The sequence below is a fragment of the Pavona decussata genome, unplaced genomic scaffold (genome assembly GCF_977016875.1).
Source record: "Pavona decussata unplaced genomic scaffold, jaPavDecu1.1 SCAFFOLD_157, whole genome shotgun sequence".
NCBI classification, from domain to species: Eukaryota; Metazoa; Cnidaria; class Anthozoa; order Scleractinia; family Agariciidae; genus Pavona; species Pavona decussata.
This window is the reverse complement of record NW_028145569.1, coordinates 1,302,319-1,330,162: the sequence shown is the minus strand read 5'-3', so window position 1 is coordinate 1,330,162 and position 27,844 is coordinate 1,302,319. Positions and strand designations below refer to the sequence as shown.

At 37.0% G+C, this 27,844-nt stretch overlaps 1 protein-coding gene and 2 long non-coding RNA genes across 9 annotated transcripts; 2 read left to right on the top strand and 1 right to left on the bottom strand.

The window, feature by feature from the left end:
* Positions 1 to 1,097: 1,097 nt before the first annotated feature.
* Positions 1,098 to 27,424, bottom strand: LOC146465117 (low-density lipoprotein receptor-like). 6 transcript variants are annotated; one of them, XM_085129023.1, is made up of 19 exons: positions 26,931 to 27,424; positions 21,812 to 21,916; positions 21,245 to 21,358; positions 18,639 to 18,764; positions 18,144 to 18,260; positions 16,957 to 17,088; positions 15,336 to 15,581; positions 14,483 to 14,611; positions 13,669 to 13,794; positions 12,808 to 12,933; positions 12,098 to 12,223; positions 11,059 to 11,449; positions 10,143 to 10,549; positions 8,825 to 8,974; positions 7,207 to 7,294; positions 6,008 to 6,126; positions 5,274 to 5,367; positions 4,252 to 4,381; positions 1,098 to 3,854 (listed from the first exon to the last, which is right to left on the bottom strand). In XM_085129023.1, the coding sequence occupies exons 2-19, from the start codon at positions 21,885 to 21,887 to the stop codon at positions 3,816 to 3,818; spliced, it is 2,736 nt and encodes a 911-aa protein (XP_084985149.1). In that variant the 5' UTR covers positions 21,888 to 21,916; positions 26,931 to 27,424; the 3' UTR covers positions 1,098 to 3,815. The 6 variants fall into 6 exon arrangements, with proteins under 6 accessions (XP_084985149.1, XP_084985148.1, XP_084985150.1 ...); XM_085129022.1 differs by lacking the exon at positions 26,931 to 27,424 and adding an exon at positions 26,279 to 26,525; XM_085129024.1 differs by lacking the exon at positions 26,931 to 27,424 and adding an exon at positions 25,938 to 26,272.
* LOC146465119 (uncharacterized) lies at positions 8,514 to 12,798 on the top strand. Of its 2 annotated transcripts, none has more exons than XR_014868372.1 (2): positions 8,514 to 8,816; positions 12,529 to 12,798. It is a non-coding gene; the product is annotated as an uncharacterized LOC146465119 (long non-coding RNA). The 2 variants fall into 2 exon arrangements; XR_014868373.1 differs by lacking the exon at positions 12,529 to 12,798 and adding an exon at positions 10,116 to 10,180.
* On the top strand, positions 23,340 to 25,336 carry LOC146465118 (uncharacterized). The gene is made up of 2 exons (XR_014868375.1): positions 23,340 to 23,855; positions 23,891 to 25,336. It is a non-coding gene; the product is annotated as an uncharacterized LOC146465118 (long non-coding RNA).
* Positions 27,425 to 27,844: the final 420 nt, after the last annotated feature.

Sequence of the window (27,844 nt, the reverse complement as noted above, 5' to 3'; positions counted from 1 at the left end):
GGATAGTAGAAGGATAGGACATTTTCACTATGGCGTCATTTGACTACAACTACCAGAATCCTTCTGGTTTTTGTTTTCTCATGCTAATTAGAGCTATTGTTCTTTGTTGTCCACTGGGATTACAAAATTTGAATTTGAAACAGAAAACGAAATGAATTCTGGTAGTTGTAGTAAAATGATGCCATCATGAAAATGGCCTATTGTCATTGTTATGCTGCACCTCTATGGCACACGCGGAGATACTACGATTTCCGCGCATCCGAAGAAGTGCAGCAGGATGGAGGTTTCCGTCGCTGAGGGGAGGTGGGTGGGGCAAAAGGGAAACGCTGAACAGACCTCTCGGGGCATAGTCTCCCTCGCAGCCGTTTTTTGGGCTGTCACGCAACGGGGAGCGTTGCGTGACAGCCCAAAAAACGGCTGCGAGGGAGACTACTCGTGGCGCGAACGCATAAGAGAACGATTACAAGTGCGGGGGTATTACGAAGGTCTCAAGACGAAAAGTGTGCTAATTTTATTTATGCAGCGCGCGAAATAGCCAAAATATTATAAACTCGACACACAGTTTGTATAAATACCATTCAGTTTTAATTATTGCATATTCGTCAAAGTACAAAGATCTCAGCAATTTTAACCAGTCATTGCTATTTACATCTACTGTACAACCACGGTAAAGATAACAAATTATCTACATTTTTAAATATCGCCACGTTATGTTCCATGTTCCTTTGTGTACTGTAGCTAACTTGAATTTCAACTGTGCATTTTTAAAACGGAATGCACGTTCACGACTAATGTCGTGTAGAAATGCATGGTCTCGAGTTTCAAGACATTAACGTGTTAAAGTAACAACTTTGCAATATACTTAAATGTGGCAACTTTTAATTAATCCCTAAATTACCTTACAATTCCGAAGGCTGATTTTCGGGATCATGTTTTCAAGGGAGCTTATTATTGGAGAGAATGTTCCGTTCCAAAATAGGGTTGGGATGATAATAAAAATAGTCTAGATATTAATCTACGAGCTTAAAAGAGCCTGCATCTGAGATCATTATTATTTTTTGTGGGGGGGGGGGGGGGAAGAGATTTTTTTCGGGGGGGGGGGGAAAGCTTATATTTGAAATTTCACAGTAGCAAATAAGCTTTCAAGGTTAGGAAGCCCAACTCCAGAAAAAATGTGAACTCGAGTCGACTTTGTTAATAGCATCCAATTTCTCCTTTCACAATCACTTTCCAATCAAACATTCAAGCCATACGAATAAAGGGGACGAAATGTCTTGACTGTCCAACAAATTCTCCCAACATGTACTGCAAGCAATATATGGCGAGCGGTAGGAAGAATATGCATATTGATACTAGAGCTTTTAAAGGTTACAGACTCAATGAGCTAGACATTTAACATCTTAGTATCACGACAAGAAGAAACGTACCAACAAATAGCTTTGATCCTCAACTACATTCTCTCATCTTATACGACAAAACGAGCAAACAGGAATGTAACAAGAATTTGCATGCTGAAAGCAATGCGTTACATGGATTGGTGTGGTTAACGTTAAGCACAGGCGACAAAACTACCAAGGACATACCTACAACCTACACCAATAATATTTTAAAGGATAAGAGAACTTCTATGGTTTTTAGTAAACAGAGGTGCCGTTTCTCGAAAGCCTTGATAACTTACCGCGCTGTTAAGAAAATTTATCAACCTCAGCAATTTTTTAGTACAAACTTGCGAATATACTACATGACTTTGAAATTCAGCTTTCAAAATCAATAAGGAATGAATTCTTTTCTAGGAACATAGAGCACGCAAATAGTTTTTGGGCACGACAGGTAATCATGACTTTCGAGAAAAGGGCCCCAGACCCACAAAATCAATGGCTGCAGAATCAAGATTAATTGATTACCCAGCCTTCACAATTTCAATACCACGCTAGTGATAATTACAACCAATACTGTAAAGGATAATAACATTAAACAATTTCCTCCACAGCTACAAACAGGGGGGCGAATTTCAAACAAATCACCGTTTTTTCATAGCAAAATATACAAATTGCATCCAAATTTGAGTTATCTCTCTATTTACAAATATATTTACATTCGAGCACAATGCTGTATTATGCACTTATGCGATCATTGCTGTGGCTTTTGTTTTCTTGAAAAATATTTGCATATAAAACAAAAATACGCCTGTTATCGGCTAGTGCTCAATATATTCCATTTTTGGACACCTGTAATAAATACACTTCAACCTTCCCCAAACATTCAACTTGCTGAATCTAATATTCTTTTGTTCTCAGTCACCAACCATCACAACAATATACAGGTAAGCCTGTTTATAATTGGAAATTACCTCATGGTTGGCAAAATTGTGCAAAATTTACAAACTAGTTTTGTATAGCCAAGCCATTCTGAATGTTGTAAGCTCTCTATGACTGAGGACAAACAATTATAAGCAGAAGACTGTTTTAGCTGCAAGCATCTTGAGCAATACTCAGCTCTTTTGCAATACTCAAGTTAAATTGTATTTAAGGAAGGTTTACGATGTGATGAAATAGACGAGCCAAAATCCAAATCTGCTACACAGCACATACAGTACACTGAATTCCGTAAATAGGTGTTTAGATCAACGCCTTGCCAATCAAAGTTTCAAGAAAGTGGGTGACAGAGTTGCCAAGTTCAGTTTACGAGCTTTCAACACTGCCTCACACATTTCTTGGATTTTATACACAGTCGAAACAGAAGCCATCAAAAACTTTTCAAAAACATGTCAAAAATTAATCAGGGCTGGGATGCTCAAAGTGAGCAAACTGTGTATACACCCCTGTAACAGCACATTAACTGGATTTTGGCTCATTTTTTACACAGTTCTCAACCATTATTTGTCTGTTCCTTTCATTTTTCACCACAGCATTCAAATTAACAATATACATGTATTCTTTCAAGCTAACCCCACCCCGCTCCCCCATGCTAACGAAAAAACAATTAAAAACCCAGTGCGTATGTAATACCACATTACACTTTTGAAGCACTCATTCGACAACTCTAAACAGACAAACATGGAAAAGAACCTTTCTAGAGAATTATAATTTAAATATTATTAATAATTATACGTCTGCATGTGCCCATCACCAGGATGGGCTGTGAATAACTGTAGAACTAAGCTATATATAATATATATACTTCTCAATTTGATAACCTATATAAAGAATTATTACCCAGGCAGCAGAGGTCCCTTACTTGAATCATAACAGACTGACGTAGCTGATTTTTTTTAGAGTTCTACTGGACAAAATGACCAGCTTTCTTATGATACTAATAACAAAAGCACAAACTTAATCTATATCGTAATTATTGTTGAGCTACACAAACCAATTGCCATGCAAGCAGACAAGCCCCTTTATCACTGTGTGTATCAGCAAATTCTCAAAATTTATATTGACAGAAATGTTAGCTATTGGTAATAAGAGTTAGTGTTCGACTTGACAGGTAAACAAGTCTTTAAATCAGCAGTATTAACGAAGCTGGCTGACATTGCCATGTTAGTCAAGGTAGTGTGATTAGTGACCATTTTCTCAAGTTGCCCAGATGTCTACATCGGTTGAACAAGGTACCCGCAAAAGGGAATTTGACTAAACGCTGTAAGCACTCAAAAAGAAGGGTGCCCAAAAAGGATCTTAACTTGCAAGGCAATGTGTGACTCAACAATCTAAAACAGAAGAGCACATAAACAGATAAGAAACTGCCAGCAGCTTTCTCTGGAAGTTTCCTGACGGATGGTACCTCTGCTGTCAGGGTGCTGGTGCAAAATGCTGGTGCTAGCAGTTGCTCACCTCTACTTCATTACGGAAAGAACCCTGAAGATTTAAAGAAACAACAATGAACATTTAAAAGGGAGAAGTTCCATAAATATCATATTAGGAATAGTCATTATAAGAAGGAAGCATTTACTGTATGTGGGTAAACTACACTTCGCACTAAGGAATTTCACCCTGCACCACTGTCATTCGACATTCTCAGGGTTCAATTAGAAACTGGGAAACAGACTTCCATATCTTGTCTTTTAATCTACTCCCATTACACTTTAAGTCAATACAATGAGTGGAATGCCCCACTTGAATGTTTCGATGCTCAACAAAAAGTTTCCTAAACTTCTCTACTTTTCAACCATCATCTTCCATGACCCAAACAATTTGCTTCATTTTTTTTTCAATACTTAACAAGTAAGATAACACTTGCCAGAAAACCACTCACCAATAGCGACTGTCTGTGACCTTTTCCATGCGAGTGTCCACCGAAGTGTATACTTATTCTATCCAGTGAACTATTTGATTCTGTTGTTTTCTTATATACAGGGTTATCAAAGTTCATTGATCTGCGATTGCTGCAAAGATGAAGCAAAAATAATTCATTAGTTAAAACGTCTCACTAATAATTATTTTGAGTTTGAAAAAGCTCCCTTCACACGTTCAGGCAGCAACAAAACATCCATTTGCAACAGAAAATGTATCATTCAAAGAATAGATTGGTTTGCTTCAATATGTTTCTATAAAATATCTTCGTGTGAACTATAAATAATTTTGAGGGGCTTGGATAAAAACTCTGCAATGGGGCAATTTTTCTGTTAAGTTCAAATCCAGCCAAATAAGTTCTATTTTGGCATAAAAATTGATTTTCATGAAAAAATTTAGGCGAGTGATATTTAGGGCTGATAGTTCAAGAAGCAGCATGTTACTTTAACAATTAGCTTAAAGAATACAAGTCAGAGGTAGATTCCTTGAATTCTATTTTAGCATAGTCCTTCAATTCTTGACAAAAAAAGTCTGAGAAGAGGGAGCACAATATGGCAGGGAACCCACAACAGCGCAAGCCAATTACTGTGGACCCAATACATTAAAAAAATTTAAAATAAACAGACAGGAAGGGAAAAATTAAAACTAGAGCAGCAGGCGATGGGGCAAGCCGAGACTGCGGCACTTGTTGCACTTAAGGGATACAGATTTAATGGTACCCGGGTACGCGGGTTGGTAGTTACTTAAGGCAGAGAAATAATACTTGGACATAACATCCTTAAATATTGTGAGTCTGTCCATACACAAGTTAAGTTCATCTGTGAGAGTATTCCAGATGAGTATGCATCTGATTAAGTAGGATTTTTGATAAGTGACCATCTTACATCTTTACACACACAACTTTACAGTCTGTACAGTCAAATGGAGAGTTGCAATGTGCTAAAAAGGAAGAGAATGTATGGTGGAATAACAACGATGACTTACTTCTTTTGTATTCTTCTGTACACAAGCCAACCAACAATAACACTAACAGCCAACATGAGTACGACAACACCGACTGAAATTCCAACAGTAATACCTGGCAACAAGAAAATAACCAACGTCAGTAGCCAAATCAAGCACATGAAGCAGAGCTGAAAGAATGGTTTTGTGGAGAATGTGAGCACGTGATAGCTAATATTTTATTCTCTGTCTGAGTTAAATGCCATTCCCACCAGTTCTGTTACTAGATTGTTTGTGCGGTAATGCAAGAAACATGAACTTGTATTTTCAAGTGACGTTTTTGTTTGTGTCACAGTTGTGGACGCTTAAAGATCCTGGGTGCTTACCATTTACGCAAACCATGGGGATGGAAATTTTAGACATTAATACAAAATGATTTAGCTTGACTTAACAGAAGATAGATAACATGCAAAATGACAGTATGAACATCAGCTGTAGATCCCAAAAGGAAGGATTACTAGTTCGAATGCTCTGACACTGAGGTTCATGGGACAAACATCCTGCATACTGCTAGGATTTGAATGTTGAACGTGTGGTATATGACACGTGTAGCTCAGAGGTAGAGCATTCGAACAAGTAATCGGAAGGTCTTAGGTTCGACTCCTGATAGGAGCACTCGGATTTCTTTTTTCCAAGTATGCCTGTGTCACTTTCTGGAATAATACATCATTTTCAAGAGCTTATTGCATGTTAAATAAGAAAAACAATTGACTTACCAACATCCTCTGTATCATGGATTAAAAGCACCCCTGGGGTTTCATGTGTGGGAGGAGTAGTTGGCTTGGTGGGTGGTGATAATATTTGACAATACTTCCCTGAAAAATTCGGAGGACACCTGCAAGAACGATAACATGCAAACATTTCATTAAGATTTTTAACATATCAATATTCATTTTCTCATAACTGTTCTCAAATATTACTTATGAGACTCGTGAGGAGAGTTTGTTTACACATCAAAACAACTTGTCCTCGGTGATCATTTCCATTATTCTCATGACCTGAGTGGTTGATCAACAGTGAATATTGTAATGAGAAATTGGATGCTGCTCACTACTGGGACTTTAAGGGTTAGTGTACATGGGCAAGGCAGTTAACTTGGATACATGTATGTCTTTTATTCAAAGAGTTGGTTGGAGTGTTAACAGTAGCTGGGCAAAGTTGTCTTCACGTCTACAGTCAACTTGCCCAGTCCCTCTAGCCCTTAATGAAAGCCCTGAATATGGATATCACAATGTCTTCAGCACCTATAAATAACTATGACCGAGTATGTGTTCACTATGTCACAAAATTCAAAACAAGTCTCAGTGGAAACCCCAGCACACCAGAAATGGAAGCCATCGGCACTCCTTGAATTGGGAAACTCTTGGAAACTTTTAGGAAGCCTGGTTACTGTAGTTTTCAGTCTCCAAAACCTCACTCCTCAACTTTCTCTAAATTTTTTGGGTTATAATCCACCTGCCACGTTGGATTACCTTGGAAGGGTAAAAAAATTCTCACTCTACAAGGAACATTATGGAAATGTCTGACACATTTTAATGCTGAAAATGGCTCATGGTGGTTTAAAATTCTTCTGTGGGGTGAGATCGGATGCAAGCATGTAAAGGCGCCACTGTCAGCTGCTATCAGTCCATATTTTGAATACGGCCACCTATCCAACCCACACAAGAAACAGATGAAATCAAAGATAAAGATAGACCAACACACCATGGACTATGTCCCCTACTCTTTTCAAACAGTGTGTGGGTCCTTTTATGTCCCATGGATCATTACCAACAGGTGCTGTTAGTTGTGACCTATGGTTTATCATCCTTATCCAAGAAGACTAGAAAGTCCAACCATTTTGCAGATGTCATAATTTACAAAGGCATCATGTGTGACTCAAGGAAAGATCTAAGAGGAAGTTGTTAGCACTTACTTGCATGTGGGAAGCTCTTGGTTTTCCTTTTTTCCCTCTGTACATGTACCTCCGTTTCGACAAGTCGAATCCTTGCATTTAAAAGCATCTGTGTTCATGAAACAGAAACACAACATCATTACTTGAAGGCAATTCATCACACTCATTTCCAAAAGTAAAGAAACACCCATCAAATATAAGGCATGAAGTAGTGTACTGATATACACATGTATTTCACTTTTATGATGGACAGGAAGTTGAAATATCAATGATCACTACATGTTTACTACAGACAGGAAGGACCAATCTAATTTTAGAAAATGACATTATTTTCAAGGGACAAGAATGGAATCTAGACAAACAGGAAGAACTAATTATTTTTACATGCCAAAATAATGGACTTTGACCTACAGATATTTTCAGTTTGTAAATATCAAATGACAAAATACCATTCTCAATATAGTGAATAGATTTTGAAAGTTTAGTACGTAAATCTATAAATTAATGGTATTTTTAAACAACCAAAGAAAAGAGAATCAATATTTTATTTTGTCAAAACACACACATTATTGCAGACACTGTCAAATATGACCATTAAAAATAACTTCTGAGCAGTACTTTCCTGTGGCACTGTTTATAACGCTGTACAAGGTGGTTCTAACTTTTGAGTCTGTGGATGAAATCCTAAAGTGAGACCATTCAAATGACTGAAAGCTACTGAGCAGTACTTTCCTGTGGTGTTTTTATTATACTGTACAAGGCGGTTCTAACTTTTGAGTCTGTGGATGAAATCCTAAAGTGTGACCATTCAAATGAAAGCTACTGAGCAGTACTTTCCTGTGGTGTTTATTATACTGTACAAGGTTGTTCTAACTTTTGAGTCTTTGGATGAAATCCTAAAGTGTGACCATTCAAATGAAAGCTACTGAGCAGTACTTTCCTGTGGTGCTGTTTATTATGCTGTACAAGGTGGTTTTAACTTTTGAGTCTGCAGATGAAATCCTAAAGTGTGACCATTCATATGAAAGCTACTGAGCAGTACTTTTTTACTGTGATGCTGTTTATAATATTATATGCTGTACAAGGAAGTTCTAATTTTTTAGTCTGTGGATGAAATCTAAATTCCTGAGCAGTCCTTTCCTGTGGTGCTGTTTATGCTTTCAGAATAGTACAAAAAAATTAAAATAAATTTGCATTTTTTTCCACTCATACAGTCTGGGTGTGAAAAACATTAATTAGTGACAAATATCACTAATTGAAAGGCCCTGGATTAACTGTTCCAGTGACACAATGCAGTGTAATTCCTACATTGTAACTATTATTGTAAATATTAGCTAAACAAAGACCACAGAATGCTAACAAAAAGGTAAAAGGAAACCAGATGGCCATTATGTCAAATTCAAAAGCCTTGCACTGTAAGTTCTGTGCAATTATCGCAGAGTTTTCAAACACTGAAATCAGAATGCAACAAGAAGGTAAAATGTTCTCTTATCCATCTACCTACCACAGCTAATAGCAGGAAGGGAGGCAATGACAGTACAGACAGATAGAATCTTCATCGTGGAAACAAAACATGGAAATAAACAACACAAGCAAGCCAAGGCCTTTTTGGCAGATGTTAAAATGTACCGGTAAGTACCTGTTGTATTGCAGGTCCTTTGGTCATAAAGAATATTTACTCCTGGAGGGCAATGACATGAGTAGCCATCTGGGTAAATATGTTTTGGCGCCAGTAAACAAATATGACTGCAGCCTCCAAACTCTGTTCTTGGTCGGCATGGATTTGAACCTGTAAACAACAACACACAAAAAAGTATGCAATGGTCAATGAATTTATCAACTTGAACTTAAGTAACAAAGAAAAAAGGGAAATGCTTTTGTCGAAGAAAAAAATATAAAGCACTGGTAGAAAGATCCAATATGAATGGTCACCCTCAGGTAATCACCCATGCACAGACGCAAAAAAAAATTGAACCACACCTTGCAAAGAATATAAAACACAACCACATGGTTCAAAACAATTTGAAGTGCTTTATACAAAACTATCCTTAGTGAAAATTGAAATTGCTCCAAATTAGCACCATTTGGCACAGAAGCTGCTCATCGTACAAGAAAATTAGTTTTGCGTTATTTAATTTTTGACAAAAGGTTTCAAAACAAGGAAGCAACCAATAAGTTTGTGCATTTCCCTTGAATAAGCACCCAAGATGCTCATAAGTCTTAAACCTTTCGTCTTCAATAAAACAGTTTGAGTTTTAGATAACATATTGTGTTTGGCAATAAATCTGAATTAAATTCCAGTTTTCCTTAATAATTCTATTAATTTTATCTGATCGCGATTGCTAATTTTTTGATCGATTTCTGATAGATACTTTATTGACATACTTTGCAGCCGTAAGGTTGCTAATTTTAGGGTGAAGATGTTTAAAATGCACTCAAGGGCACTTATTTAAGGACGGTGCCTACTAATACCGAAGTATTTTTGTGCGGTTTATGACTATGCGGGAAAAGCAGATCTAAGCAAGGGCTATTGGAATCCAAAAAGAAAATTGGGGGTAACCATGCATTTTTCAGAGATAACTAAGCAATAATATCTTTAAAAAGCGCCAAAATATAAAGCAATGTATGGGATTTTTTCCTAACTTGAAGCTTAATTATCTCTGAAAAATGCATGGTTACACCCAATTTTCTTTTGAGATACCAAAAGCATTTGCTAAGTTCTGCTTTCTCCGTATCGTTTTAAACCGTGCTAAAATATTCCTGTATTAGTTGGCACCACCCATAGAAAACCCGAGTATCTCGAGATGCGCAGAACGTATGTGCAGTAACAATAGTAGGCACCGTCCTTAAGGGAATGTATTTTCATTAAGGGACAACTGATTCTATTTGGACTTATAAATGCAAATAAGGATAAAAATAAATTACCACAGACTGCAAGACAATGAAGAGACTCCTACCTGAAGGCTGGCGCTGTTGATGATAGACATGGATGTCCATAGGCGAGTGCAAACTTTCTTGTAAAACAGACCTTTCCTCTCCAGTAAACTTGTTAGCCTTATTTATTGAACCACGGTGATGTTCCCAATCAGTCCAATACATGTAATTCTGGAACAACGTCAGGGCAAAGGGATGGTTGATGTTCTCACTCAGGATAATTCGCCGATCTCTCCCATCTAAATCTGCGGACTCTATGGTGTGAAGCTTTGCGTCTGCCCACCAGATTCGGTCTATGGTGTAGTCTATGGTTAGGCCATTTGGCCACAAGATGTTTTTACTTATTAACACATGTCTGCTGTAAGGATCGCCGTTCATTCCACACTTTTCGATTTTAGGTGCATCTCCCCAGTCTGTCCAGAACATGTAGCTGAAAATAAATACATAAATATATGAACAAATAAAGTAATGGAAGAAGGACAATAACAGGACGAGCCGATACAACTACTGTCGTGGTAAAAGGCATCTTTGACATACCGCGCATGCGCGACTGAGTTTATAAGCAAATAATTCTATGAAATACCAGGTAAAACAGCCAACGTCTTGGAGTTTGCTAAATTTTAAAAACGAGCCACTCCATGAATTTTGTGCATTCAATATGTGCCACTGAGTAACGAAAATGATTCTATTGAATGCCATGTAAAATAGCCCATGTCATAAAAATTTCTTGTCATAATGTTCAAGATGGTTCTGACTTTTTATTGTGTGGATAAAATCCCAAAGTGTGACAAGGTCTTTTGGTTTCTGGGGCTTTAGGCTACAGAAGGTGGTTCTCACTATTGAGTCTGCGAAATCCTACAGTGTGATGACTGTTTCAACGAGAACTCATGAGTAGTAAGAAAGTTATTGTAACTCTGAGCAAAATAACGTTGAACATACCCAGCAATGGGGTGTACCACTATTGCTCTCGGTTCCTCCAGTCCTGTTTTAACAAGCACAAGACGATTGGTGCCATCAAAATCAGCCACTTCAATCATATCAATTCCCGTGTCTGTCCAGTACAACTTCTTATTAATCCAATCAACAGCGATTCCATCTGGAGTATTCAAGTTAATATCGACCAGCACTTCCACTCTTGGATTTTCTCCTATCCTGGCACGTTTGATGTTCTCGTCCATGACATCAGTCCAGAATATGTACTTGCTGTGGAAATCAAAGTCCAGTGCTATCGCACCTCTCTGCCCTGGTATCAGCTGTGTGTAGCCTGATGAGTCAAACGTCAAATGCCGTATGTCTTGACGGTTTGCAAAAATGAGGAAACCCTCTTCACCTGAGAGAAAACATAACAATTCAGCCTGTTAGTCAAAAACGTACCCATAAAACTGTTTATTACACTCAACACCTGCAGGTGGAAAACATTCAAATGAACAGTACTTGCCTGTGGTGCTCTTACATTCTACAAGGTGGTTCTACCTTTTGAGTCTGTGGATTAAATCCTAAAGTGTGACTATTCAAATGAAAGCTACTGTGCAGCACTTTCCTGTGGAGCTGTTTATTATGCTGTATAAGGTGGTTCTACCTTTTGAGTCTGTGGATTAAATCTTAAAGTGTGACCATTCAAATGAAAGCTACTGAGCAGCACTTTCCTGTGGAGCTGTTTATTATGCTGTATAAGGTGGTTCTACCTTTTGAGTCTGTGGATTAAATCCTAAAGTGTGACCATTCAAATGAAAGCTACTGAGCAGTTCTTTCCTGTGGTGCTGTTTATTGTGCTGTACAAGGTGATCCTAACTTTTGAGTCTGTGGATGTTATCCAAAAGTATGACCAATCTAAAAGTGTTCTCATAAGAGAGTGACAAACAAAAAGTATTAGTGACAGAGAGCTCTGAAAACCCTAACATTCCCTTGTGTTTACCCATAACTTGCAAAGCTTAAAACCTGGCTCCTTTTTACAGTGAAAAAATGAAAATATACAAACCCATTGCTTTGCAGTTACGGCGGTCAGGCTCCATGTGGTAGCCATCTCGGCAAAGGCATTTAAAACTTCCTTTTGTGTTCAAACAAACTTGACTACACGTTCCAGGAGTTTTGCACTCATCAACATCTGCAGGGAAACAAAATTGATAAGGAAATTCTCTTCACAGTTTGCCAAGTGTTTTTCTTAACTTGTTGGGAGAATTTGCTTAAACATCAACACGTTTTCCTGATCATTTCCTTTATTCCCATTACTCTCACATTGAAGAGTAGTGGTAATGTAAGGAGAAGTTTCATGTTAGTCTCTCTTGCAGCTTAAAGTACGTATATATGACAGAATTTTTTTATTTGCTTCATCAAATCTTTATGTTGTTCTTGTATGAAAATATAAAAGAAATTCTTATCAATATCAATTCTTCTTCCCCGCATTTGTAGCGTGAATGGTCAACCTTCACTTCTGGTTAATCACAGTACCATGCAAGATGGGAGACTGGGCAAAGAAGGGCTGTGACGTTGATACAAGAACGCTAGTCTTGCAATTCCTCAGTTGTTTTGTGTGTGCAGAGGAAGAAAACTGTCGAAGAAAATATGAAGGTGACTGTCGAATAGTTAGAATTAAACAACTGAGAAATAGAGAAACTGTCAAACTAAGCATTCCTGTATTGATGTCACAACCTAAGGTTTCAAAGACAGCAGTCTTCGAAAAAGGAATACCTCGACAAATTTTTGGATCCTCTTTGTCTACTTCATACCCTGGACGGCAGGAACAGAAGTATAATATCTTGGTGTCGTTGCAAAACTGCTGACAATGGCCATTGTGATCAACGCATTCATTTATTCCTAATAAAGAAATACAAAAGCCACCACAAATCAGTTAACTTTAGTGACCATTACTGCAACTACCTAAAGTAATGGTAAGATCAAAGTCTCTAATTCTGGTATTTATTAACATCCAGCAGATGTTGTTGCTGTTGGTTTTGGTTTTCATGTTATCAAATAGAAGAAAGATCGTCGCCATTACTATGCAACTTAAGCAGATGGGAAAAGAAAGCCTAAAAAAAAATTCAGGCCTTAACGGGATTCCAACCCATGGCCTCTGCGAGGCTGGTGCATTGCATTTTTTTTTTGGAGGGGGGGGGGGGGGGGGGCTAATTAACCTCAAGAAGCCACACAATAGAATGTTTTCATGGCAGCTATGTTGGAGGAGCCAACAATCAAACATAGTTGCATAAAATTAAAATCTGTTTCTTAAAGGAAAATCATTCTATTGTTTTGTTCCCCCAATACGGTCACAATGAATGCACTCTTTTCAAAAATTTGCCAGACAAGATTGTTAAACTTGGTTCTAGCTACTAAGATAATGGCATAATGGCAAGCTTACACAAATGCAAAAACCACTGTTGATGCTTTATGTCACCAGTGTAAACAACGCAGCATGATGAGCCACAACAGAAATATGACATAAACGTAAACAAAATAAGGAAAAACTGATCTTTTGTTTATGTCGCAGAGCAGCCAAAAAACAAAAATGATATCACGAACAGACACAACTTGAACAAAAAAAAAAATACCAACCGCATTCCATGGGTTCGTCTTCACCATCCTTACAATCTTTGCGAGCATCACAAACTTTACTCTCAGGAATACACTGTTTGGAACTTCCACATTGAAACTCGCCCTCTTTGCAGGGCTTTAGAGTTACTTCTGGTAAGAAAAAAAAAAAAACAGGAAGGTAATGAATGGTTAGCTAATCAGCAAGACAACTGATTCTTCAGAGTTGATTTCAATATGGTGCTGTAAAGTGTACTATAACTGATGTAAACATTTTGGCTTATCCAATGATAACTTGAAGCAAATACAGACAGCTGATTGAAGTGCGGGATAATCTGCCAATGAAGACAAATTTGAATTTGATTCTACTTCTAATAATTGGTTAAGAATGTAGCACACCAATTACGAAGCAAACTTAAATGAAACCAAAGCAAAACCAACTAAAAAATTACAGTGTACTTTTAAATTTTTGAAAACTCTTCTAAAACCAGGGTAACAAAAACGTCATTTTTTCCCCATCATTAATTTTTTTAAAAAGCTGATGAAATCCTTGTACGACAACCCAGGGGAAAAGTTTGCGTCTGTTGTGAAGCACTTTGGTGCTTGTCACATGAAAAAATCACAGACAATTTTTGCTCATGAACAGTGATCACAACTATGGTCGTTGAAAGGTTATTTATAAACATGTCCAAAATCTTACACCATTTATTTTTCTTAGCAAGTATCCAAGAACTTTTCAAGATTGGTGGAAACTGGGGTCTATTTACTAAATTTACCTGATGCAAAGCTCTGAAAAAACAATTACTTCTTTAAAATCAATGTAAACAACAAATTTCACAAGTAAACTTACGACAGTTCTGTTCATCAGAGTTATCCAAACAATCATCGTTGCCATCACACTGCTTTTTGTTTAATATGCATCTTCCATTGGTGCAAGAAAATTGGTATGAATGACAAGAAGTCACATCTGAAAAAAACCAAAATTGAGGTTAGAAGTATAGCCTTATCCCTCTAACTCCTAATATCAAAATTTAAAGTGTTGTTAGTTGCACCTATACATTTGCTATAGAAGAAGTGAAGAAAAGTTGTTAAAATATCAACTAAATTCATCTTGTGTGAACATATCCTTAATTCTCTTGACCACCCTGATTCTGGTAAATATATGTTATTCACTGGTCGGGAGACGGTGCGACGTAGCGCACGTAGAGAAGTCACAAACCAATTTGCCTTGATCATCTTAAAAACTACAAAAAATAACCAGGCTAGGACGTATCCTGAGTCCAGGTTCCCAATAATAGACTACAAAATCTGTCAACATATCATGTATGTCAGTGGGTGTCTTGCAATAAACCAAGATGGCAGTTTGAAAGGATAGCCCTACTAAGCCAGAAAAATATTTCCAGCACTTTCTTTGTACCTGCTCATGACATAACCACAAACTTAATAATTAAATAATTTATGTGGTGCACCACCCCTGAAACAAGAGATTTTCCTTTACAAGCAGTCAGTCTATTAATGTTTATTTTAAAAAAATAACACGAGCAGTGCCATGCTTGCCATGCAAATTAGTACGGCTTGTCGAGGCAGAGCAACAAGAACACAAGAGAGCGACTGGCACACACTACAAAGACACTGAGTTTTTCATAGTAATAGAGATTTAAAGTATTTCACAATAATGAAATAATACTTACTGCAGCCTCTTTCATCTGTTCCATCACGGCAATCATTTTCGCCATCGCAAATCCAACTGTTATGGACACACTGGAAGTTTTCTTTACACTGAAATTCAGAACCTTTGCACTTTGGACTGCTCGTCGCACAGCCAATCTCGTCTGAGTTATCTTGGCAATCATTATCACCATCACACTTCCAAGAGCTTTTTATACACCTGCCATTATTTTTGCAGGTGAACTCTGTTGGCTTGCAAGTCTTGTTTGCTGTTTAGAAAACGAAAGTAACAAATGAAGGGGTGTCCAAAATAAGGTCCCAAGTGACTTTTGATGTAAGGTCGAATTCTCCTTTTGTTTCACAAGCAAATACAAGGCAATTTGGAGGGAGAATCTAGCAATTTATCAGAAGTCATGTACTCCTACAAATGACTTTTAACAAAGAATATAAGTGAAGGACTTAAGAAGAGTTTAAGGTGTGATTCTAAGCAGAAACTTGAGTTGTTTGACAATGTTTCATGAAATTTTCATGAAATTCTTATTTCTAATTTTTATTTCTTATTGCTGTCTTTGTATTTCCTACTGTTAAATAATTGTAAGTTTTAAATCAATTGTAAGTTTTTAAAACATAACATAGTTTTTTTTCCCCCTCAATCTACAGGGTCCCACTGAATATCACTTTCGTGAGGTGGGCTCCCTGTATAAAGATTATTATTATTATTATTATTATGAAATTTTGCTATCCATGACTAGCACCAGCATTTACAGTAAATGAATTGTTATTTCATAAGGTTGCCCTCTTTTCCTGACAACACACAACCATTGAAACTTCTATTATCCTACCTCAAAGATTTTAGCTAAAAATGTGTCCTCTTAGAATGTTTTGGGCAGACATTCCTACGTGCAATAGGCAACCAGTTTTAAATTTTTGGCAGGCAAAAAGCATGTTTCTTCCCCAAGGGAAACCAGTGCCAGAGGTTGAGACGCTTGTTCCCATTCAAGTAGAAATGAGAGATACTTGGAAGACAAAATTAGCTTTCAGAATCTAAAGAAGTTAAAGCATTACAAGCTTACAGTGGAAAGCTACACCCGTAGTACTTGACACTATAAATTTTTCTAGATCCTGAAAGCAACTTTTGTTTTCCAAACTTCAAAATGATTGAATCAGGAAACAATTTATTTTATCAAATGTGAAAGTCTTTTTTCCTTTCAGGTAGAAACATGTGAGAAGAACAGGCCGTTTTATACTTGTAGGCGCAGTCAACTGGGCACAGTTGCCTGAAATATTCCTGAACTCAAACCGGAATTTTTGCCCAAATTGGAAGCACCTCAGCACAAAGCAAAAAGAATCAAATGGGTCTTGACAATCTGCGAGCCAGCGAGCCATGCGAGGCAGACGTGCAAGGCACTCAGGTTAGCATAAAAAACACTCCGGTTAGCCTAAAAAGCACTCTGGTTAGCCTAAATAGCACTCATGCTAGCTTAAATAGCTCCCCGGTTAGCTTAACGGTTAGCATTTATGTTAGGAGTTGTTCATGCCTCGCATGCCTCGCATGTTTTGTTCATGCCTTGCACGTCTGCCTTGCATGCCCTGCTGGCTCGCATATTGTCCACACTCGAATCAAACACAGGTAAGCATACTTACGGCACTGTTGTTCATCTGTGCCATCACCACAGTCGTTATCGTGGTCACAGACCCACGCTTGTGAGATACACTTGCTGTTTCGGCAGGTAAACTCGTTTGGTCTGCATGTTTTATTACCTGGAGAGATTGGTCCTTTGTGTTCAGAGAATAGTTGAATAGAGCAAAAAAGGAAAACAAAAAACAAAACAAAACAAAAATATTAATGCAAAATAAAACACCAGACACAGAGAGGAAAGACTCTTAAAGTTTAATTTTTTTTCATGTTTAGACAGGTTAATTTAAAAAACAGTAGCATTTAACAATTATCTTCAGAGTAGAATTAACAGACAGACATTTTCATGCAGAACAAAAGAAACAGTTCAACAGAATAAAATAACTTTTAAGTTTTAACTTTAGAGGAATGTAGCTACTTTGATGGAAGTCACTAACAGGAGTAGTTAACATTTCAAGAACCATGAATGTCTCAGAAGATAAACATGGGCAAACTCTATCATTTATTTATAACAAATTAAGTAAAATATATTAGAACAATTTAAAGCTACTTAAAAATAAATGAAATGCACATGTATACAACACAAAGTTAAAATACAAATTACTGCTAGTTGCCATTTTAAAAAAATATATATTTACCAAATAAATCATAAATTAAAATCAAGCTTAACTTTAAACAATAGACAAATTAAAAATATTTGATTGACGAGGATGGCTTTAAAAAAATTAAATGAGTCAATGTGACCTTTGCAGTCTATTTGTCATGATTAAAAGCTGTTATTGTTTTGTTTTTGTTTTTTTTAATTTCAAAGTCAAAATTATCAAAATGATGCCAAACACTTTAGCTTTAGCTTCAGGAAATGTTTTTATACTTTTGGTTAAACCTTTAAAACTTTCAACTGAATTTAGCAAATTTGTGAATATTAGCAGAAAGGCTAAAGTCAAAATTATCAAAATGATGCCAAACACTTTAGCTTCAGCATCAGAAAATGTTTTTATACTTTTGGTTAAACCTTTGAAAACTTTCAACTGAATTTAGCAAATTTGTGAATATTAGCAGAAAGGCTCTTAAAGTGACACCAAAAGACGTTAATCCTCAGATAATTTTTATGTCAGTTTTTTTTTTCATGTCATATCGTTGGTCTTAGTCATCCTCCTCTCGTATGCCTGGTGTGGCTCTCATCAAAAGACCTTACCACAGCCTCTCTCATCACTACCATCTTCGCAATCCCTGTCACGATCACACAACCATCTTTTTGGAATACACTGTCCATTACCACATGTGTGTTCATTTTCTGAACAGCTTCTTTGAGCTGTGAAGACAGTTGAAACATAACAATAATGAATAAATACATGTAATTAACTAAACAAATATAATAATTATAATCTTAAATGTGTACGACTCTGACTTGCACAAACATTAAAAACAAAACGTCGATCACAAACTTACATGTTACTTTATTATAAACGTTTTGTTTTTAACTTGACTATTTCGAAAAGTTGAGACGTCAACTGGAATGACTTGACCAAAGTTTGCACTACATGTAACAGCAACTTCAAAGAGTTGATATGATTGCTACAGAGTCTCTGTTCCTGCCCTTTCCTTCAGGGGTCAAGGGAAGCTTTACTCGCAGGACAATGTCACTAAAATTAGTCTCTAATTGAAGACCATTTTAATGTGATTTACATACCACAATTTGAGGGCTCATCGGAATTATCCCCACAGTCATTGTCAAAATCGCAGACCCATCTTCGGGGAATACAACGATCCACTGTTTTACACTGGAAATTTGTGACTGGATTACAGACTGTCTCAGCTTAAAGATAGAAAAACAAGACAACGTGGTCACGTAAGTAACTCTGAACCCAATCTAACAGTGAATCATTTTGTCCAACTTGCCTTGCCACAGAAAAAATGCGACATAAGTTGTACGTGAAAGCTCATTCATTTTTCTAACACCTAAATGGTTATGAGGGGATCTATAGACGGACACTTTATTTAGTTATAAAGCTCAGGGTTAAGTCCCTTCAGGACCTTAAAAGCACATGTGTAAATGTAACAGAGGTCATGTCAAGTTGCCTTGGTATCAAAATGAATATTTGCCTCACCTTTCACCACATATTTCTTATGGTGTTAGTTGGGAGAATTTGTTTGAACATTAGAACATTTTATATTCAGTGATCAGTTCTTTCATTCTCATAACTTAACAGTTGATGAAGTAGTGATATACTGTAAGGAAAATTTAGATGGTGGTCGCTTTCAGGGTTAAAGGAATTAATAATGGCAATAGGACTGCATGTAATCATACAAGTGGTTAATAAAATCATGCTGGAGTCTGATTTGTTTCATCACAATCTGCTTGTTAGCACATAGCCATAAATCACGCAAAAATACCTTTGTTTCAGTAGGCACCGTCCTTGCAATATTATTGCAAGTTTTTGGGATCATACTGAGATATGTGGAACACATGTACAGTAGCAAAGGCAGGTACTGTCCTTTAAAGGTTAATATTGTTCTATATTGTTTTAAGTATGATTCTGTATGTTATCACTTAAATAACAGCTTTTTCAGAATTCAACATTTCAAGCCACTGATTTTAAGCTGTGAATGAAATTTTAGAGCGGGATTATTCAAATGAAGGGTGTTCAGCAGTAACCGTTTGCACTAATGGCTTTCTACTGTCTTACAAAAAACAACAAAAACAAGCAAATCTGGCATCCGACTTGCATGCCCTTGGAGAGCAAAATTATATGGCTTAGAGGATCAAATAATATTATTTTAGAAACACTAGAAGCTTAAAATATCTTCCAAATGGCAGCCAAAAACTACAGCAACTGGCCACTTATGACAAAATATTTTGGACTTCCCATCAACTTGGTGAGTGACAAGATTCTTTCTATGGCATATATGTTGTTGCTGTCTGATCGAATGTATAAAAACAAGTCTAATATTCCAAACTATCTGAAGCCTTGCAAGGCTAAATGTCTGCGTTTGGCAAAAAATAACTTTATTTACAATTCGAAGTTACTGTACACAATTCAGGCACGTCTGGCTCAATAAATGCATCAATGAATAAAAAATGTCTCCATTTGACATGAGGATGGACACAAGGAAAGACCTTTGTTACTGTTTCTACAAAATAACTGGTACTTTTGACACGAACATCACAAATCTAACCTAGTATAAACAATATTGGTCGTCCTAGCTATTAGTCAGAACTTGCGATGTATGAAGCACAACGCGAACACAAAATGTCTCGCCATTTTGACAACGCTTTTTAGTCCCGAATCGCAGCAGATTAAAACTTTAACAACTACTAAACGTTCACTGTTACCACAACAACTGTCCTTGAGCGAAAACATGCGTCGGCCTTACGATGGCTCTGAGACGGGAAGTCGCGACACGGAAAACTTTGGCGAGTATCGAGAAACGAGCGAGGGCGGCAAAAGCCTCAAAAGATGGCAAACTTAGCGTGAGAAACAAAGATCCCATTGGGTGAAGCTAGAGTAAACAAGCCATCCGAACTATTTACCAGTGGTTTTTTATTCTCCTAACCAATGAAGATTGAGAAATGTGTGATGTTCCGCCTAAGCTTGTGTCTTGTATGCAAATGAGCTCAGCGAATACGAACGAACAAAAACAAGCTAATACTGGAAGGCCAAAAATTAGGGAAAAAACCCCCAGTTTAATCAAGGGCAACTTTGATCGGCTAAAATCGATCACAAATCTTTTCAAGGCAATCGGGCTGGCTGATGTGAAAATATAAAAAAATCTCCAAGCCGTATTATGGCGAACAAAATCACAGACATTACAGCAAACAGATGTCAGTAAATCCACGCACACATCAAACGCATCATACTATTCGTCTGAACTCGCTTCCTCTCTTAACACAAAAGCCCAGGCATTTCTTTTTCCATTCCAAAATCACTATTTACCAATTCTTTACTACCTAGAGCAAAATATTTCCTTGTAAAAGACCGTCCCGAACGATTTTCATTCATCTAGTAAACCTTATCCGCGGCGGGCTTTTCACGTAAACAGATCGACACGTAAATCGACAAATCCTGCTTTGTATTACTTAACTTCGATCAGACGCCGAAAACAAAAACTACAAGATGTATGGATGGTTTTCCGCGCTTAAAAAGAAAGAAAACTACAGAGGAAAGGAATAAAAACAGATCTATAAGCTTATATTACCATCACCAAACGGTCAGTTCAACGGGATGTTCGGCCACAACAAGACATGCGGGTTCCATGAACTTCAGTACACCATGATCATAAGATCGAAATACTTACGACAATTTTGTTCGTCAGATTGATCATCACAATCATTGTCACCATCACATCGCCAATTGACTGGTATGCAAGTCTGATCTCCACAGATAAACTGATCTTCGCCACACTTATACGCTGAAAAAAACCAAACGCGAAGTCCATGAGTACGAAACCTGCACCTACACGAGTCAACGGCAAACAATCAAAGGACATTGAAATAGTTGAGTCGTTTTAATCGACATCAATGAACTGCAAGGGCTCCTGTATTAGTTTCGGAGTTTCGTTTGGTAATTAAATAAGGCGATTTTCTAAAGTTTTCAAACACAAAATGAAAGGAAAGTAGAATTTGATCGACGTTCGTCGAGAAAGTGCCTGAATGTGTGAGTATTGTTGACTCGGATTCTCTTTTCATTTCCTCTTGAAAGATTTTACACAAAAACCATGAATTAAATTAATTAAAATATAGAAAAATGTATTGTTAGTGAGGAAAAGAAAATCTACATCTTTACTACTGCTACTACATTTTACGACCAACAAAATCACAACACAACAAAACAACCACACTACGCAGGCGATATTTCAGCTTACCTATTGTTTGAGAACACTCCAAAGCGGCCAACAGACAGAGCAAAATCCCGATCATACTCCTTCTGAATCTTGCCATATCCAAGACCCTCTTGGGGAAAACGTATTCTAAAGGCGTAAGGACGAAATTAACCACATTTAGCTGCCACTTTTCGAAGAATATCGTACATGAAGTCTCTCTTTTTGTTGTTATGAGTGACTATTTCAGTTGCGCGGGAAATTTGCCAAACCCGACGACCAAATTCCAAATTTGGCGAAATCCGCGTCATGTGACTTACAACTGACCAATCCTAACACTTGGCTTTAGATGGCGGTTGTCGTTGGTATTTCCGGAATGTTCTCGTTAATTCCTCGGAGACCGATGTGTGAAAACGTAAACAACTGATGATACCAGTATGCAGACCAAACGTGAGAAATATATATTTACATGCGTTTCTCCAATGTTTGAGGAAATTTTCAAAACTTGAATAATTTTTATTTTTATTTATCATATATTTGGCCGAGGGCAAGTTTTGCGGCATGTAATTTGTTGGATCGTCCCCAAGAACGTACTTTATTAAACGTCTATCTACTTGTTTTGCTGCAACATGCATTTTTAAAAGAATCACGTAGCTGGTAAAATGTCTTGTCTTGCAAGACGATATTGAAAACTGAGGGTGATAAAAATAATATTGTTGAACTCCTGAAACCATGGAATTATCAAGAAGGGAAGAAAACTAGAAAAGTACAATTCGATTTGGAGAGCCTCAAATGATGTTTGTCGCGTGAAATAACATCACCAATAATTTATAACGATGATGTTATTGTCGTTTATACAAAAAACGAATGAATCAGCACAACTTTTGGATTACAAAACTGCATTTTTCATCACTCCTTTTGAGACCTGCTCACGTCTTTAGAGCTGCAAAGATTTTTTTTTCAACAATTACCCGCATAAAATGCCATCCTACTAGTTTTAAAGTCCGACCTTGACTTGCAAGCTGCAAATTGACGTTTATGAGGTAATGCGGTACTAATGCTGTTGAATAATTAAGAAAACAAAGATACACAAACAAGCATCTTAAAAATGGCAAATTTTGATGCATTATAAAATGTCATAAATATTGCTTTTGAAAATATCGAATCTCGAGGTGACACTGGCGAGGAAAAAGTATTTAAAAAAAACATGGACATGCTTTGTAAGCTTGCGTTACATTTCTTGCCCGGGATCGCGAAGTTTCAGTGCCTTCGTATATAGAAGCCGCAATTTCGTAACAAGGTTTACCACTTACTTCATGAGAGCGTTTGGTTCCAGGATAATATATTAATAGCCCTTCTTTCGTAAATGCTGCAATATCAATCGTTTATCCAAATATATAATTTTGCTGATATTAATTACATCAATTATTATAAATTATATCAACTTTTCATCCTTCGCAAAAGCATTGCGAAACGACAGAAATTTCTGAACCAACATTTCTTTTTATTTTCAATTTTTCTTAAATCTCTATTCGCTCCTACTCTTGATCTTTGACTGAGTTAATAGAGTGAGATGAAATAACTGTAATTCCTGTCGTAATATTACTGCAATCAGAGCTTCCTGTAGACGTCACGCAACGAAATCCAGGAAATATTAACTGAGATTTAAAATTTAAAACGAATTGCCTTGGTTTTAAATTTCAACACGGAGCAAGGAAGATAATTTAAGTGTATTTTGTGGAATTTGCAGTTCTAAAACCGTTTCTTGGTGTTCTGTTCCAGGCGATGTTCTTGGAGTACGAGAAATACAAAAACTGATCAAAGTGTTAGTTCGGTGAGAAGTACGGAGCGGCTACTAGCGAGGTTGCTAAAATTACTTTTCTTGTCAACAAACATCACACAAACACTATGAACCATTTTGATTATTTTGAGAAGAAATAAGATTTTGTAATAATCCAGTCACTGTGGTTTTCACCGGAAATAAAATCAGTAAATAACCAAACAAATAAAAAATAACTTATTTTTTCACATAAAATATATCCATCTGCAATTTTAGTCACAAAACGTGTCAAGATAGAGACGAGAGTGAGTTTTTTTATAGGAAAGTTTGTCGCCTTAACAGAGAAGGTCCATTGGGGATTACGGGACCGGCCGGGTTTACGGAAACTGTTACGGGATACGAGGAAATAATTATTATTGCTGGGGGGTAAGCACCAGATTTGGGATACGGTGATCTAAAATTAAGGACATACAGGACAATAAGACCAAAAATATAGGATACAGGATAAACGGAGTTTCCCTGATAAGTCTGAGTTTCCCTGATTGACCAAGCTCAGTTCCTTATTCAATTTCAATTTTACGCATTCTCAAATTTTGGGTCCACAAGTCGACAAGTGTAGTTGCTTATCCATCATTCCTGCCATAACTTTTATAAAACACGAAAGCTCACTTTTAATTATAACCAGCAAGTGGAAGCTCTGAAAGACTAAAAAAGTTTAAGGAAACTCCAATTAGAGCTGTTTTCAATACATTTTGGCACCAAAATATAAATGCAGCTTTTCTTTAATGCCGTATGTAAAGGTAAACTTATAAGTCTCGTAAGTTCAAGTGCGTAAGATTGAAAGGAAATTCCGGCAATAAGCTGTTTGCAATGCCACCGATCCGAAAAACAAACTTTTCCCGCAGGAATGTATGCCGACTTGATTTCAACTTCCTGAAAATTACAGTTTGTGGGTGTGACATTTTTGTCAACAGGAAGACGCAAATTCCCAAGTTATTAAAAGTGTTTTGCCTGAAAACGAAAGGTCGAGCTGGTACTTTACTGTAGAAAACCCTGGTTTTGATTCATTCTTTTTATCGCAATCAAAAGTGGAAATTTGATGCAATTGCGACCTTTGGAAGAAGGAAAATTTTACCTAAAAGATGCGACGGCCGGGTGCATCGGTCGGTTTTTACGCACGGGCCGGCAGGTGAAGTGTCCGAAGTCTTGCCAGTTTGACCTGCTTGACAGGTTTGTGGTTGTTTATAAGATGATTGTATCTTCAGCTTCGTCACCGGAAATGGAGAGCAATTTTATGCAAATGCATCATTTTCACGCAAGGTTCAGCACTTCAAGTTTAAAAACACTGAAAATCACGACTTGAAAACTGCAAACTTCTGCATAATTTGGGATAAAATATGTAATTAATATTGAGACTTTTAAAAATACTGTCATTTTTTCGTTGCAGGAAATCAAGACAAGCTAGAAAAATGAAAAAAAACAATCAAGAATTGAAGAAATGAACATTTTCAAAATTCGTACACTAAGGGTCAAAGTGGATGTCACGAATTTGACATTTTTGAGGAGAAATTTAAGTTTTAAGGAATTAAAAATATGAATGAGATCATAACTTAGCCGAGAATAAGTAAACCTACAACCATGCAAATAAACGTGTTGCTGGAACACCAATTTCTAAGATGGTATATCTTGACAACGAAATCATATAAATAATTTGCCTCAGCTTTCATCTAAATCGGCCATCAAAAAGTATTTAAAAAGGGGACTTTTTTGCACGAAGTGACAGGCAGATATTAAAAGAAATTAAAAAACTGATCGATATACCAAAAGGAATGTGTAAATATGTACATTTGTAAAAATCTTCATCTAAGAGAGTCCAACACAAACATCATCCCTTTTTTTCTGTCCGGTGGAAAATTTTCTAGGCAATGGTCTACCCCTGTTTAATATCAAAAGAAATTCTAACAATAGCCCACTTTGAAAAAGAGTGATGGCCTGGGTCGAGAGTAGCTGCCCAAGCGATTGTGGGAAGGTTTGGGGGGACGTTGGCTATTATCTTCGCATTTTTGCGTCCCCCCAAACAATCCCACAATCACTTGGGCAGTTACTCTCGACCCAGGCCATCACTCATTTTCAAAGTGGGCTATAGCTGTTTGCGATGCCACCGATCCGAGCCGAGTCTTATATTCCGTCAAAGGCATCACGTGAGAATTATTTCATATTAATGTTGTTTACACTAAGTTTTTTTTGTGGCACGCTTTTGTCCAATCGAAGGGAAAGGTTTGTCGTAAATTGAAGGAAATTAAGAGACTTAACTCCACGTGGTTAAACTATGAACAAACCGTTTCCTTTAAATTGCGAATCGAACCGATGAATTAGTGTCTGTAGACCTACCTTGACAGTTGACTGCTTTTCAGCCGCGACGCCAAGAGATCGGTTTCATGGGAAGCTGAACAACTTTTCACTTAATTCGAGCTGTACAATCTCTGAGCTTGTGAGCTCATCACAAACTAGCGATCCTAAAGTTAACAACTTTAACGGGATATTAAAAACGCTTCGACTGGTCATGACATGAGTTGCTGCACTGAAATGTGATTTGAATTGAAGTGGCTTCCGTCATTACAGTAAATTATTCTCCGTGTTATACGATAGATTCTTAAAGTTTGATCAAGGTTTAAATAGCTAAATAAATGAACTTGGAGTAACTCACTACATACTGTGAAGAAGTTTCATACCTTTAACGCAGACGTTATCAGTACCAACGCGATTCGATGAGATCTAACAACGTTCTGGGGAGTCCACTGAAATCGTTTATCACGTGCTTTCACGGAATAATCGCTATAAAAAGAATCTTGTTACTTCAAAGTCTCCCAGACTCGAGATCTAACTGAACAAACAAGGGAAAATCACAGATTTGAGGCGAAATTTCGACCAAATTCGCCGCTTGAAGCATCGACACAGTTCAAATACGTGAAACGTCGTAGAGCATTCTAATCTTTCATAATTCTGCTATTTCTGGTTCAGTTCCCGGGGGCCGGTATTAGAGTATGACGCAAGCAGCATATGATACGATAGAAATTCGGTAAATGACATTTTGGGGTCAAGATATTGATAACAGAGACATGTACGAATGGCACGCTACTCGACCTACTCATATCTAGACTACTTGTCATGTGAGTTACATCGAGAAACACGGAATACAGAATTGACAACGTTGGTGGATTTTAATTTAGACGCAGGCGTCTAAGACTCGCAAACACTAAAGGCTGAATTCTCGGACGTTTTGGAATCGAATATTTTGTACTGGGTGAGTTATTTGTCCTGTAGACAAAACATTTTTGAAAGTGTTAGTAGATAAAATTAAACGAAACAAAAACGTTGACTTACGGTTTTGCAATCCTTGTCAAGAAGGTCAGCTAGCCTGGCTTAAAATGAGAACTTAATTGGCTTTTCTCCACTTCTCAAAGCCTTGGCGGGCGTTCGATCAATTGTTTTTCGAGTCTTAACGCATCTCAGTTTTGCAATTCATTGAAAAATCCTTGAATATTTGCTTCTCACAAGCACACGAACGGTCAAGTACGAGCCATGTGCTGAATTAAAATATGCATGACGGCTTATTTGGATAACAATAGTTCATTTTCTCGTTTGAAACCTACTCACGTCGTTGCATGCATTAATCTGACGTCGATCTATTGTTCGCTGACGTTTTCAAAATGTGTGCAATAAGTTCAAATCATTCAACTGTAAAACCGTCTGAAACATTTCGAAGCGTAACAGAATTATTGGATATATATTTTCTGTGTGTATCTCTAAAAAAAAAAAAAACATGTTTGTATCGCCTTTGATTTTATTCTCTTCACAGTCGCTCTTTCATTCTGACTTGTTGACAAGCGCTGACACACGGGTTGGCTGAATTTATAATAAAAAATATATCTGTAGAAAAAATTGCTATTAATATCGTATTTGACAGGACGTTTTCATTCCAATTTGACGTTAACAGTGAATAATCGTAAGAATTAATATCATGCTTAACAAATCGTTGGTCTTTGTGACAAACCATGTGGACTGCGGTTCAACATTTTCATCGAAAGATCTTGTCAAATTAAAAAGGAATTTAAAAATATTAAGTGAGGAGGATTTGCCGTCCTTTCATCTGTTTTGGCTTTAGATGAAACTGGCTAACCTGGGTTTAACGTAAGAAAAATATAAATAAAACGTGTTAAAATATAATTATATACCTTAAAGGACCATCCAGTTCTTGAAGTGAACCAAAAGTCGCTATCACGATCAGTATCGAGTCT

Bases quoted from the DNA above. Each gene is read 5' to 3' on its own strand.
- LOC146465117 (XM_085129023.1), bottom strand. From the start codon at position 21,887: ATGGCAAGATTCAGAAGGAGTATGATCGGGATTTTGCTCTGTCTGTTG. The intron at 21,359-21,811 runs GTAAGCTGAAAT...GGTTTTTTTCAG, and splicing joins GGAGTGTTCTCAAACAATAG to CGTATAAGTGTGGCGAAGAT. The intron at 8,975-10,142 runs GTAGGAGTCTCT...TGTTGTTTACAG, and splicing joins TCAACAGCGCCAGCCTTCAG to GTTCAAATCCATGCCGACCA.